The sequence below is a fragment of the Apodemus sylvaticus genome, chromosome 1, assembly GCF_947179515.1.
Source record: "Apodemus sylvaticus chromosome 1, mApoSyl1.1, whole genome shotgun sequence".
NCBI classification, from domain to species: Eukaryota; Metazoa; Chordata; class Mammalia; order Rodentia; family Muridae; genus Apodemus; species Apodemus sylvaticus.
This window is the reverse complement of record NC_067472.1, coordinates 91,735,063-91,750,571: the sequence shown is the minus strand read 5'-3', so window position 1 is coordinate 91,750,571 and position 15,509 is coordinate 91,735,063. Positions and strand designations below refer to the sequence as shown.

The 15,509-nt window shown below is 39.4% G+C and overlaps 1 protein-coding gene across 1 annotated transcript; it reads right to left on the bottom strand.

Annotated features, from left to right (window-relative positions):
* Positions 1 to 3,585: 3,585 nt before the first annotated feature.
* On the bottom strand, positions 3,586 to 15,240 carry Psma1 (proteasome 20S subunit alpha 1). Its single transcript, XM_052200909.1, has 10 exons — positions 15,124 to 15,240; positions 13,696 to 13,740; positions 13,307 to 13,408; positions 13,072 to 13,175; positions 10,508 to 10,596; positions 9,816 to 9,886; positions 9,218 to 9,347; positions 6,390 to 6,469; positions 5,598 to 5,708; positions 3,586 to 3,930 (listed from the first exon to the last, which is right to left on the bottom strand). The coding sequence occupies exons 1-10, from the start codon at positions 15,124 to 15,126 to the stop codon at positions 3,874 to 3,876; spliced, it is 792 nt and encodes a 263-aa protein (XP_052056869.1). The 5' UTR covers positions 15,127 to 15,240; the 3' UTR covers positions 3,586 to 3,873.
* Positions 15,241 to 15,509: the final 269 nt, after the last annotated feature.

Here is a 15,509-nt window from a genome sequence, read left to right as displayed (position 1 = left end):
CAAAAATATAGCAAAGAGGCTATATGTTTCTAGCACTCAGAAGACCTACCGCTCTGAAGTTTGCTTTTAGACAGTCTGCCCAGCCGTCGTCCTTCAACTCTCAATCTACGTCTCTCTTGCCTTAGCCTCCCAAGTGCTGGGATTACAAGCAAGCACTATCACATCTGGCTTGTGCATATTAAAAGAATTTTTTAATCTAGACAATTTTAAGACAAATCCTCTAATCTTTGCCAAGTTCCTCTGTCTTGGGAAGTCTTGCAGGAAACTGACCTGTCTTTATTGAGACTTCACCAGTTTATAATCTCACTTTTGTACTTGCTTCTAAACACCTTCAGTTTTGTATGATGACCAAGATAGAGAGCAGTTCCACCAGAGATCCCTCCTGCTGCCCACCAGCTGTCACAGCCAGGTGCCCACTTTAACCCCAGCAACTATCTATCCATTTTACATATAAATGGAATCACACAATAGAATTGTTGAGATTAGCTTTCTTTATTCAGCATAATTCTGAGAATGAGACACATTCAAGAATGTTCCTTTTGTGTACTCTATTATTTTTCACATGGAATCATTGCAAATGCAATTATATATAGTCTCCAAGCTCACTTGACTTACCAAGAGGTGACAGAAAGAAATGACACCGAACAAGGTGTAGAGATTAGGTTTAGCAACGAGAAAGCTCAGCAGTTTAGGGCCACTGTGGTATCGACTAACCATATCTATTGCTTAATGCTAAACATCCAAGTTCTTTATGACTGAGTCACTAGAGAGACTTAAATGATAACATCTTAGGCCTGCACATGAGTGAACATGCTACTGGCAACGTACATGGTTTGCCATTTTAAAACACAGTTTCTTGACTGATATCAAGACCTTATGTAGCTTCACTAATTATAAAGTATATTTTGAAGACTTTTTACCCTAGCATGTAACTATTCCATTTTGAATGCTTTGCAAATCACAAAGTATTTCAATGTAAAAACTTTGTATATCAAGAATTATAAAAGACCCGGGTGGTGGTGGCACACTCCTTTAATCCCAGCACTCTGGGAGGCAGAGGCAAGCGGATTTGAGTTCAAGGCCAGCCTGGTCTACAGAGTGTGATCCAGGACAGCCGGGGCTACACAGGGAAACCCTGTCTCAGGGTGTGTGTGTGTGAAGAATTATAAAAGTGTACAAGTTAAGGACTAAAGAGACTTGTTCCAATGGCTTAATGGTCAAACGCTAAGAGCTTAGAACATGAGTCCTGATGTCCAGTTTCCTTTTTATTTTTGATTGTGCCAGCTCTTTAGAGCTGCCTGTGAAAATACCTAGATTCCAGATGACATCTTTGTTACAGGACATGGGGAAGCTTACTGTTAAGTTGCCCAGCAGACTAAATGGACTGAGTACAACCGACTAAACAGAAAGGGGAATCACATCCAACTCTGTAAGGTCCTTCAAGTGGAAACTTTTCTTTTTTTTGTTTTTGTTTTTTTGTTTTTTCAAGACAAGGTTTCTCTGTGTAGCCCTGGCTGTCCTGGAACTCACTTTGTAGACCAGGCTGGCCTTGAATTCAGAAATCCTCCTACCTCTGCCTCCCAAGTGTTGGGATTAAAGGCGTGCACCACCACGCCCGGCTGGAAAACTTTAGTAAGCTGCCAGACTTTGGGCATGCTGCTCCATCATTCTGACTTACGTGCTTGAGATGGGTCTCTCGCTGAAACTGGATGTAGACTAGCAGCTAGTAAGTAGCAGCAAGACTTTTATCCTGAAGTGTCAGTTGCTGGTTTGTTTGCACAGCAATTGGCTTTGTTTATTCCTGTCTTTCCAGACAAGGTTTCTTTGTGTAGCCCTGGCTGGCCTCAAACTCAGAGATATACTTGCCTCTGCCTCCCAAGTTCTGAGATTGAAGACATGCACCCCCACAAACAGGGTAAGCAAGTAGCTCTTAATAAAGTCATTTATTTTCTAGTCCAAAGTGAGGAGAAATTTTAAAATCAGTGTTTTAAGATTAAAACCACATACATACTTCGGGTAGGGGAAAACTAAAACTGTCCTTAGAATTAAATTCAGTCACTTTTTAATCTGAGTTCTAGCTTGTACTTAGGAAATAAATAAAAAGCACACATTTCTTATCTTTTAATAACAAGTGAGAAAGGTACAGAGGAAGAGGTATAAGATACGCGTTATTAACTTTAGCCTCCCTCCCTAGACAACACACTGCACGTAAGTCCAGGAAATTAGGAAGTTTTAATGTTTTGCATGTATTTGATGAAAATCCATACACAGCCACATGGTTCTGTAACCTGTTCTCAAGAGTAATGGATAGTACTGAGGTTATTCCCAGGACATACTGACATCATGCATACTAATGACCAGAGATAGTTAATAAAGCCATCAGGATTTTGTGTTTCTTTCATTTAGGATATAAGCAATTGAGACTTTTTAAGTTTTGAAAAAAAATTTTTTAAGGATCATGAATTTTGAACTTAAAATATGCCACAAATTCTCAGCCAGGCGGTAGTGGCACACGCCTGTAATCCCAGCACTCTGGGAGGCAGAGGCAGGTGGGTTTCTGAGTTTGAGGCCAGCTTGGTCTACAGAGTGAGTTCCAGGACAGCCAGGGCTACACAGAGAAACCCTGTCTCGAAAAAACCAAATCCAAAAAAAAAAAAAAACAAAAAAAGAACTATAGTATTTCTCTGAAGGGCTTCTCTAAATAGGGCTAAGTGAATTGCCTAAAGCCAAAAGCAGCTGAATAGAATTAGGTCTAAAATCTGGGTTACATTCCATAAAGATCTCTTCTCTAGAAAGGGGTGAAAATTCCTGGGAAAAATTCCTCCAAGCTTTAACACAATAAAAATTGGACTTTAAAAAGGACTTTCTTTAATTTCCTTTTTCATGGCTTAAGGACTGTTTTGCTATACCCAAGTATAGCTCATGAGAACAGAAGGCAACATCCAGACTTGGGGTAGGGTAAAAAGCTTTGAGATTAAAACGTCTCTTCTGTTAATTATGCCAAGTTTTTCATAGGCCAGGGCCATAATTGTTGCTATCTGTTGGATGCAACAACTGCTCATTTTAATAACATGCTTTGGTGGGGGAGGGGAGTAGTAGGGTAACTGAACCAAGTGTGAGCACTGAATCAGGACAGACTACAACTTCAGATACAGCTCCAGCCCAGGATCACCACTTCTGTTTGGAAGTTGTGACTTTTTACTGCTTATACAAGGTCTCATGTACCCAGACTGGCTTCAAACATCATCTGAAGCAGAGCATGCTCCATAACTCCTCATCCTCCTGCCTCAACACAGAACTGCTAAGATTAAGGCCTACATCTCCCAAGCCTGGCTTGTTGTCTTCAGAATAAATCCCAGGTATGCATCGTAAAATTTGTACTCCAAGACCATGTGCATGAATTTGCAATACAGCCAGTCCACATAATCAAATTAAATTGCTTAAAGTTGTGTTGTTAAGAGGGACTTTTCTGTATCACTAAAAAAAGCCAAAACAATATAATCTGACAGATATAACAAGTGACGATTGTAATATTAGCTTCCATGTACAGTAGAAACTACTTAAAAACAAAAACTCAACACAATAGGTGGTGAAACAATTTTATTTCACAGTTGTCTTTAAAACTGCAAAGACACTTATTTTCTTCATATAAAAACATTAGGATACCTATACTTCCTAGAAAATGATTATGTAGCCCCTTTCAAAGAAAATGCACCCCATTATATTGTTTCTGTGAAGTTGCTTAGAGAAAACTCACATCTGGACTGATTTCTAAAACATATCACCCAATACGCTGCAGCTGTTGGTTTAAAATACAGATTACTGTCACCAGTGTATGTCCCTGCATCCTCATGTCCTTGTAACCTTCATCACTTAGTGTTCCATTGGTTCATCAGCTTTTTCTGCAGGTTCATCAGCAGCCTGTGAAGGCTTTAAAAAAAGAAAAATTGAAAAGATGTAAGGTGAGCATTTAATATATACCACTAAGTCACAACTATTACAATATTAAAAAATCAGTAAGAGGTCTCAAAGATTTTGCAGATACTTCATTTTAGTACAATATCCTGTTAAATTTTTTGAACAAAATCTTTGGTTTTGTTGTTGTTGTTGTTGTTTTTGTTTGTTTTTTCAAGACAGGGTTTCTCTGTGTAGTCCTGGCTGTCCTGGAACTCACTCTGTAGACCAGGCTGGCCTCGAACTCAGAAATCCGCTTGCCTCTGCCTCCCAAGTGCTGGGAACACAGGCGTGCGCCACCATGCCCGGCTTGAACAAAATCTTAAATAATAATATATATATGTAATTTCAATTCTGCCAACTTAAAGATAATTCCACTGTTCATCATTTGTCTTAAGAGTTAAGACTTTCTTATATTTCACTGCTGTGCTTAGAATACAGCCAGCACCTTTTAGACTTCCTTCTGTTCAACCAGCAAACAGAAAAAAATAACAGCAGTTACTTGGAACTCTAGAGCATCCTTTCTAAATGCTAGTTCTTGCTAGCATCTAAAATGTAAATCTCACTCTCCCAAACAACACCAGTAGCATCTTTGCCAATTTAAGAAAAACTCAAAAACTCATGCTGGAAAAAACTCTATCACCACCACTTCCTTTTTGGAGAAAGTGTGCCACTGTGCTAGGATTATAGGCACAATCCTATAATCTGTATTAAGAATTCCTGTACCACTTTTTATGTTCCACAACTATCAAATCCACATCCATTAGCAGCAAATGTGAGCTGTGTGTAGAGTCCATGTCTGTAATTCTACCTGCTTAGAGGTAAGACAGGATTAAAAGGGAAAAATAAAACGCATATTGTCAGGAAAGATTCATAACCCTAGACTTAACCACTTTTATTTTCAGGTTGTATTTTGTTTGAAATCAGTATTTCTTAATGCTTTTTGTTGCCATTTATGGATACTAAAGTGTTCAAACATGAGGCTTCAGCTAGCTCCTAACATGTATTCTCTTCTGGACCCTTCTCAGAAGAATCTAGGCTGACCCTGTCACTCACTTTAACCTAAAAATGTTCTAAAGTGAGGTTGTATCAGTCCTGAGTTCCAGCCTTAAGACTGGCTGGCAACCTTCACTTCTGAGGTTTTGGAAGCTCTGACCTGCCACTTTGTAGAAGGGGCCCTTTGTAGACAGAAGCCTAGCCATTCTAGCAGTCCACAGCCTTGCAGCCTTCTACCTGGTTCACTGAGATACCTAGAGAGAGGGTAGGTAAGGAGTAAAATCATCTTGGTTGCTCTGCCTCTGCTTCAGTCAGACTGCAGCATCTGTGAGGTGCCAAATAAGAGGAGCAATCTACCATCCATGCCTCAGTCCACAACAGAACTTAAGAAATGTGGTCTAAATATGTAAATTCTGGGGTGACCTTAGTTATGTAGTGATAGAGAACCAAATCCTCCCTTTTTTGTGTTTCTGGAGATCACTACCCTTCAATATTTTACTTGAGTCAGTGCTTTCTTAATTGTTATTTCAGTTATGGATCTACCTCAATAATAAAGATAAAAGTAAGGAATTTACATGGTTGTGACAGGACCAGCAGTTTACAGGAAAGATGAAGCCTCATGTTATTATCAATAACATGTAACATACCTGTGCTTTTCTCTGTGGTCTTTCTTCAAGACCATCCAGGAATGGAGACACATCATCATCATCATAAATTGTGAATTCCAAGTCTTTACCAACAATTCCAATGGACACATTCTGATGGGGGGTGATGGGAAATTAATATAAATATATATATTATATATATATATTAAAAAACTATAAAATAAAAGATAATTATAATTTAAAAAATATTTTTGATTATATACACACACACACATAAAATAAAATGCTGGGCAGGAAGTAGAAAAAGTTTATATAGCACTTAAATTCAAAGTTTTAAAAACTGTAGGTAGGAGTGAAAAGAGGCAGCAAACTCTATGACTCTTTGAATTACAGATTCAATATTCACTTTTGGCTATTATGAGAAACCTCAAAGGTCCATGTTACCTAGTAATGAAATCTTCCCTTCAACCAATGGTTTTTACCTTCCTAATGCTGTGACTTTCAATATAGTTCCTCATGCTGTAGTGACCCCAACCATGAAATTTTCATTGCTTCTTTATAACTGCACTTCTGATACTGTTATGAATCTAATGTAAATATCTGACAAATATATGGATACCTACTATAGACAAAGCAATAAAACTGAAGGAATTTTATTGCTGTATAACCTCCCACTCCAATTCATATATGACATTTCAAAACCAGATAATTTGGTAACTGGAAAGGAAATAACGAACCAAGGCAATTAAAATTCCTTAAGGACATGCTATTTTATTACTTGTGATTGAGGATTAAACTATACTGTTAATACCTACAACTGGGACCTTGCGTTACCTTTGTGGTCAGGTCCTGCTCTGCAGGGAGTGTTTCTCTTAAGGCGCGCAGACCATGTTTAACCAGTTCATCCAAATTGCCTGTATATGATAAATTAAAAATAATTTCTTAATTTCACCATAATATAAGGCTTCTTTTAATTATCAAGTCTGTAGTCTGAAATCGTGGTTTGAATGACATATTACATACAATAAAACAGCCAAAAATATAATGTTAGCATCTAATCTAATATCAACCAACATCAATTTCAACTAACATCAATGACTACTTGATGTCTTTTAGTAATAAATATGATCTTTTACCAGATTAAATAAAAGTCCAGGTCACAAATGACATTCCAATTTTATAGAATGTGTTTTGTAGAATCCAGGTTTTTATTCTCATTAATAATGAGTCTCTAATTCTTTCTATACCAAAATCATCACAGACAATTACAGCCCAATCTTCCCTATGAATAAAGATATCCAAATAACAAATGGTTTGATCTGGAAAATATCATCCTAAGTGAGGTAACCCAATCACAAAAGAATACACATGGAATGCAATCTCTGATAAGTGGATATTAATTAGCCCTGAATACCCAAGGCACAAATTGCATAACAAATGACTCCCATGAAGAAGTATGGAGAGGGTCCTGATCCTGGAAAGGATTGATCTAGCATGGGAAGGGAATATAAGGACAGAGAAAAAGGAGGGAGGTGATTGGAGAAGGGATGGAGAGAAGAAGGTTTATGGGACATATGGGGAGGGGGGATCCGGGAAAGGGGAAATCATTTGGAATGTAAACAAAGAATATAGAAAATAAAAATATTAAAAAAAAAAGATATCCAAATAAGTGGCTTGTATCTGTTATCTTAGCACTTGGGAGGGTATGGGACTGAAGTGGAGATTATGAGTAGTTTGAGCTACATAGGGAATTCCAGGTCAATCTCAATTACACAGTGAGACCTCATCTTAACCAAAATAAAATTACTACTACCATTTCTACCACCACCACCAGGACCTAACAACAAGGAGAAAAGATTATATATAATAACCAAGTGTGGGTTTTCTCAGGAATGAAAAGATGGCTAACATTTGAAGTTAACCAATGTAACACAATACGTTAATAGACTAAAAGGGAAAAAAAAGTATGACCAGTTGAATCAGATATAACATGCATGTGATAAACTTCCAATTCCTACCTAATAAAAACACTTATTCATCTCACAGCTCACATTATATTTAAGAGAATGACTGAATGTTTTGCCCTTAGTCTCAGGAATAAAACAAGAACATATGCCTTCATCACTTCCACTCATCACTATCCTGACAGTTCCAGCCAAGGCATTTGATAAAAACAAAGTGCACCTATCTGGGAAACAAGAAAGAAACAGCACAAATTAAGACTTGGAAGTGAGAAGTAAAACCACCCCTACTTCTAATGATGTGATCCAGTGACATTATCTCAGATATAAGGAATCCACTAGACTGGAATTAATGAAGTGTTCTTAAGGTTTCAGGACATGTGATCAATATTTAAATACCAAGTACTTATGTTGAGCAATCTGCAAATGATATTGAGAAAATGCTTAAAACATTATGAAATGAATAAAGTATGAATAAATTAAACAAAAGAAACACAAGACTTATAAACTAAAAATTACAAAATACCACTGAAAGACTTAAGTAAATGTAACAAAAGTCTATGTCCAGATGTTACCTAAATTACAATAGGACTACCCACAGTAAATGGTCAACATTAATGACCAACATTAAGTAATCCCCTGTATGAGGAGAGAGGATCTTAACATTAAGTGGCTAACTCAGGAGAAGATAAAAATTTAAATTCAAGAGTTCATTTCCTTTGCAGTGCATTCTGTTTTTGCATATTTAAAGTGAAAACATCCCGAGCTAAGCCATCATAAAGCAGTGCCATCCATATTACAACACTGAACTATTCTCTAAATTCCCTACAGATTCCAACAATTCTCTAGTAAAGCTCCTTGGCTGGCAGGTCATTCAGCTGCCATGACACTTATGAGAAGGGCAGGAGCATAGGGAAGCCTGCAGGTTCCTGTTTCCTTCCATGACCAAGCTATGGACCCTTATATCACAGGAAGTCTTAGCTAGGGTATGATTACAGCTGAGTCCTCAAAAATCTTCTAAAATGTAGGTGATCTTGGGAACTCCCAGTTCCTCCAAAGAATACTTACTATATTGCCACAGAAAATCTTATAAAACCAAGACAAAAAAATCTTGAGGGGGGAAAAAAGCCCCGATATTAACCCTTCTTCTAATGCAAAGCAAAGTGCTTGAAAACCAGTTCATTACAGTCTTCATTAAGTCAACCAGTCTTACACCCTTCACCCTCTTTTCCCACAGCTATACTGCTTTTACTATTTATGGGTCACTTAATGCAGAGATCCTATGTACACTAAAGTATAAACAGACTTATAAACAATTAAGTTGTAAACAGAACTTACAAATAGCAACTAGTGTAATAGGTTTCAACTCTGACCGGGGCCTACTTCAGACTAAATATGTCAAGACTTTTCAAGGTTGGAGACATATTTATATTTTGATAAAGTTCTCTTAGTACCTAGAAGTAAAACTTAGCATGTGTTACAAAACAACAGGCACTTTATGAACTTAAGATTTTTAAAAACTAAAGACTATTAGTTTTTACCCTAAGTAAAAGGATATAACCCTCACTTAGGGTAGATAAGTAAATTATAAAATTTCTAGGCATAAAACATTGTTAGGATATTACCCTCACTTAGGGTAGATTGCTAACTATATAGACTAGAAGAGGCAAAACAAAATAAAGTAAGTCAAACTACACTTACACTCCATAAATTCAGACATATGTCTCTCCAGGTAAGTACGAGCTGATTGAGAACGGGCTCCGATAGACATAGCTCTACAGTCAAAATAGTTAGCAGATGGACAGGTTTGGAAAATGTGAGGGCCCATATCCTATAAACAGAAAAACAGATTATGTAATTCTTGACTTTGAATTGACTAGAAATTATAAAATTTCTAGGCGTAAAACATTGTTAGGATATAACTGTGGTAAGTGTGAAGGTTAATATTCATTATAAATCTGAAGTCAGAAATCCACCTGCTTCTGCCTCCCTAGTGCTGAGACTAAAGGCATGCAACACCATGCCCAGCTCTGGACATGTTTAAATGAAAAGGGAACCATCTGACAGTGACCAGCACCATCTCAGGAGCTTTGTCCTGACTCACTACAGGAGGAAATAAGCTGACCATCAGCATTCGACTCTCCTGCATTCCATGACGTGTGACCAGCCACGTCAGGTTCCCCGGCTCCATACGCTCTTGTCTTCTCAAACCCACGTCAGAGCAAACCCTTCTTCCCTAGGTGGTTTGTATAAGGTACTTTGTCACAGAGGCAGAAAAGTGGCTAATACAAGAACTCACATCATAGCCAGCAATGAGCAGCCCAACGCCATACGGTCTCCGGCCATACCGCTGTGTTGGGATCTGGGTCTCTGAAACCAGTTAAGGTGCCTGTTCCAACATATAATAAATTAAAAAATGTCTAGCTGCTTCTTCTTCCTTTTTTTTTTTTTTTCCTTTTTGGTTTTTTTGAGACAAGGTCTCATTTTGTAGCCCTGGCTGTCCTGGAACTCGCTATGTAGATCAGGCTGGCCTTGAAGTCAGTGATCCACCTGGTTATCTCCCAAGTGCTGGGACTAAAAGGTGTGTGCTACTACCACCTGGGGACTTCTAGCTGAACCATTTCATAATTTTCTACAAGAAAGTAATAGAAGAGTATTCCCTTTGGCTAATATACAAAGTCTAAATTTTCACCAAAGCCAAGAATGAACACTAACAAAATAATCTCTTCCTATATAGGAATTTAGAGGCAAGAACTTCTGGGGGGATAACCAAAACCATTCAGAAACTTTACTGTCTAAAATGAATAGTTTCCTTAAATTGAACTATTGTATTTTGGAAATACCAACTGTTTATAAAGGCTAGTGAAAGAGTACTCCAAATTCCTTTACAATCTGACTTATGTTTATACTATCATATTCCAAGTAACTAAGCAAACACTAAGTAACCCAAATTTTACAGTTTCCATTTAGGAATGCCAACATAAAGGATACTGCTTCCAATTAGAGACACTAGGCGAGACACAGGAAGTGGTCTGTCAAATACAAATCTGGAATCCAAACATTCCTGGCGCATAAAGTTACTAAAAAAGAAAACAAAAAAATGTATCAGTTCATATTACAGAGATAAATAAAATATAAACATTTAAACAAAGCAGTTTGATTCCATTTGCTTTCTTACAAGCATTTTGATGGAGTACATCCATAAAAATCAGAAAGGTAAGCTATGTTTAGACTCATTGTGTGTGTGTGAACTAAACTCTGGGACCATAGGAAGTTTTACAAATAAATGGCCGGGTGAGGCAAGCATTTGGAAAGTGAAGGCAAGAAGACCAGATGTTTGAAACCAGCTTCATAATATAAAATGCTTAGTAAGTTAGTAAATGAATAAACGATCTTACTATTACTCTGTACAAAATCCTGAACTCAGTACTTATAGACAAGAGGAGCCAAAAAAGCACCTTCTCTTTTCTTGTCCTTCTCATTGTCAGCAATCATATGCCTTAATTTTAGGTTTCAAACCAGAAAGAGGAAAAGTTTGGGATTTTTTGAAAGCAGGCAGAAGTGTCACCTTAGAGAAGGTATAAATCATCCTACAGCTGAATCTCACTGATAACCCTAACGAGATCCAACCCAGGTAAATAGCAAGGAGAGAAAAGCTGGTGCCCATGAAAGGGGGTAATCAGAAGCAGCTATGCTCCTGTCTCCACATTGGCTTCCTAGTACATGCATGTCACATCTGATGATGACCAAGTTTTATTTTGGGGGTGCTTTGTAGTGTGGAAGTCAAACCCCAGGCCTCTTATAAGATAGGCAAGCTCCTTGACCTCTTGGTCCTCATCAAATATCGACTAGATGTTAACATCAAGCTGTCCAGTATTTTAAAGCCAATTTTCTAAGGCTTTCTAAAATTACACTATTTGGCATGGCATGTGCTAATTACATGTGGGTCTAAGGTCTTGAAGAGTAGCTAGCTAAAATGCACTTTCTTTTCTTTCTACACAATGAGAAACAGGATTTCTCATTGTGTAGCCCTGGCTGTCCTGGAACTCACTTTGCAGACCAGGCTGGCCTGGAGCTAACAGAGATCCGTTTCTCTCTGCCTCCCAAGTGCTGAGATTAAAGGCATGTGCCACCACCACCACCACCACCACCACCACCACCACCACCAGGCTAAAAAGTACTTTAAGCACAAATCATACATCAATCTTGAAAAGCTGGGCGTGGTGGCACACGCCTATAATCCCAGCACTCGGGAGGCAGAGGCAGGTGGATTTCTGAGTTCGAGGCCAGCCTGGTCTACAGAGTGAGTTCCAGGACAGCCAGGACCACACAGAGAAACCCTGTCTCGAAAAACAAACAAACAAACAAACAAACAAACAAATCAATCTTGAAAAGGCAACACCGAAACCACACACAACATCTTGCTGATGAAGTTTTCATATTAACTGAATGTTGGCATGATACTATTTTAGACACCTAAATTAAGTAGCAGGTTTGACTACATACTACACTTTATACTTTGAGAGCAGAAACACAGAGAGTCACTCTATTACTGACTTAAGAGATTGGCTGAATAATTTTAAAACGTTAACAAACAGCAACTTGGTCCTTCCTCTTACCTTGTTTTTTTTTCCTAATAAAACCATGCTGAACTAAAGAGATTAGCTTTGGCCACTTTCAGTTCTCTCCCTCTTTCTGAAAGCTGTGGTAAGTGTTTTACAAGTCAGGTTACCTACTGGGAAAAATTATTTAAGCTCAATCTCAGATACTAAGTTATGAAGTGACAATTTAATTGGTATGATCCCAAAGTCCTACCACTTCACTTATGTGCTATTTCTAAACAAGAAATATCTAACTACTCAGGACAGTTATAGAAACTTACCTAATACTCTCTATTTCCCATCTTGTTTTAGAAATAGAATAGGTTTTAAGTTCCCTGAAGACAAGATCTATAACTGAGCCTATATAATTACATGTTACTGAACTTTGTAAACACAAATGTATAATAAATATTGACATTATGAAGAAAACTAGAATGGTTTAGGTCATCCAACAGAAGAGTGTCCAGCTCTTAGGCACAAAGGGCTTGAGACAACATACGTGTCATCAAGCACCACATTCAGGGACTTTCAAAACCATTAGGTTTAATAGCACTATAAAGATTAAGAAATAGAAACACTTAGTTACACATCCAAACCCACTAAGGCATTTACAATATTACAAATGTTAATATTCTGGGGACAGGGGAGAGAGCTTAGCTATTCTTCCAAAGGACCCAGGTTCAATTCCAGTATCCACATACATGGACGCTCACAATCTTCTGCTACCCCAGTACCAGAGGAATCTTATGACCTCCTCTGGCTTCTGAGGTAACCAGGCACCCACTAGTGTATAGACATACATACAAACAAAACACCCACACAAATAAACCATTAAAAAATTATAATACTCTGGAAGATGACTGCCTATGATATCTTATCTAGGTATTTTTTTTTTAAGAAAAATAGTCTATTAAGAATCAAAAGGGCTGCTTAATTTTTCATAATCATACATACCATAACAGTCTGGCATCAGCAGTTAGACCCGCAATCGAGATGCCAATATGGTTGTCAACATGGAGAATTTTCTTCTGGTGAGCAGCAAGCTCTGACTGTGCTCTCTAAATAGAGATATGAATAGAGATAAATACAATATGGTATTTTAGTTCAGAGGTTTATTATTTATCAGTGAAATTTACATTTGATAGGTCTGTTTCCTGCGGGAGGAAGACAGGGTTATCATTTTACTTACCTTCAGTGCAACCAACACTGCATGCGTTTTTGATTTTAGACCAACTGTTGCTGAACCTTGCTTAACAGCTTCCATTGCATATTCAATTTGATGAATCCTGCCCTAAAGAGAAAAAATTTTGTTCCATGTTTTAAAACCAATAAACTAATTTTAATTTTAACTTTAAGCTCACAGCCTATAATCTCACAAGCTTTGTTTCCTTTTCTTTTAAAATAGGGTTCTACTAAGCTGCTCAAACCACCCAGCGACTCCATGATCCTACGGCTTCAGTCTCTTGACCAATAAAAATTAAGATGTGTGCCACCAAGCCTAGTCTGTAGTCTCACAGGTTTCTGAACCTACTTCAGCCATGAAAACTCACTTCATTGATACGGCATAAAACATTTTACCTGAGGACTCCAAACGGTGACATCATTGTCATACTGGTTGCGAAACTGAAAGAGGAAGAAAGACAGATTAAATGAGAACATTAAAAACTTCAAATTTTAATGTTAAGACATGTGTTTCAATTGTTAAAGTCTGTTAGTGCAGCTTTCCTGAGACATTATTACAGCGTTCAGTCTGCAATGCGATTCGACCTTAATCATGCAGGAGCGGTTGGGATGCTTGTACTAGGTTCTTTCTCACTCCATATCCAGCCCTTCTCCATAGCACTCCCGCTGGGCAGTCAAGTGCTCAAGAACGTACTCATCAACTTTGCATCCACTTTGCTCACACTGTTCTCTTACAAAGGCAAAGGCGTTTTCTTTAAACGTATTCAAATGTTTCTCTTGAAGGTTTCTTCTTTTCTCCATAATGTCTCAGCACAGTTTTCCAGCAGAGCTTTGTGATAAGGGTCTGATGCAGCCCAGTTTGGAATTCTGCTATATACCCCGGAGAACAATCTCGAAGTCCTGTCTCAACCTCCCAAGTGCTCAGATTACAGGCGCCTGCTATCAAGCTCAACTATGTATACACTGTGGATGTCCTGGAACTCACTATGTGAGTTAGGCTAGCCTCAAACTCACAGAATTCTGCCCGTCTCTGCCTCCTGAGTGCTGGGATTAAACTCGTGCACCATAACCTCCTACATACCTTTTTATCTTTATAGTATGATTAAAGTTACGTTTGCCTTGACGTAACTTTAATTTGAGCTCTCTTCCCGCACCTGGTCATACACAAATCCTCAGTAAAAGAGGTGGGCACAAATCACTACCATGGCAGAACCACTACAGCTATAAGGTCATTACTAAAGCAAGTGTGTCGGTCCTTAGGAGAAGAACATTCATGAGGGGCAAAAACAGCAAGAGTTCGCATGGCAGACTACACAGAAGCAGCCTGGGCCCTACGTTGTCAACCTGATTCCATCACTTCCCCTTTCAGAACAGAGTGACTTTCGCGACGGCACTCTAATGAGACGGATTAAGACAAATAGATGGAAGATGAACTTGGTCTAAAGACCTGACTGCAGGCTCAGGTCTGCGCTGGCGATGCCGGGTGCACCCCTCCACTCCTATAGCCTCCCTTCTATGCAGATGACGAAGGACCACAGGGCATCTTGAAATCGGCCACATAAGTATATTAAGAAGGGAGGGCGACTGGCTGGACGAGGAACAGCGCCTGGACCTCATGTAAAGTGGAGAAGCTGCGCTAAAGGCCGCCCAGGTTACTGATCGTTTCCCGCCGGCCAGGCCGCAGATGCTGAATCACTGCAGGAGCCTGTCCGAAAAGTAAGCTCCCTCTCCCACCGCCCCGCGCCGCAGGGAACAGAGGCCGATCCCCGACCACGTCGGTGGACCTCAGCCCCAAACCCTCCGAGGACTCGGGGCTCAACACACCATAGCTCCGGCGCGGCGACAACCAGACACAGCAGCGGACACAGGAACACGGCCCCAACTACGGTTCGGTGATCGTCAAAGAAGCCTGCGGAGTCTTGACGGCAGCGACGTAAGGAAGTGCAATCTATCCCAGAGCCACGGATCGGCGTTTAACGCTTCCCCGCCCTCCAGCTCAGGTGGGCGGGGCCTGTGAAGCAGAGAAAGTGGGATTGGCAGGAAGCCCGGGGGGAAAGCCAGTGCCCGGAGAGAGGCGTGGCGTGGCTTTCACGTCACGCGCCTAGTTTCCTTGCTTTTCCCATTCCCCGCCCCACAGTGGGTTGCAGGTTCCCGCCAACTCTACTCCGATGCACTTCGCCACCCAGCTTGGGGTAGTGCGGCGGTTCCGC

Coding starts and splice junctions, on each gene's coding strand:
- Psma1 (XM_052200909.1), bottom strand. Junction 9,887..10,507: donor AGTGTCTCTAATTGGAAGCA/GTATCCTTTATG, acceptor AACTGGTTTCAG/AGACCCAGATCCCAACACAG. Junction 5,709..6,389: donor AGCAGGACCTGACCACAAAG/GTAACGCAAGGT, acceptor ACCCCCCATCAG/AATGTGTCCATTGGAATTGT.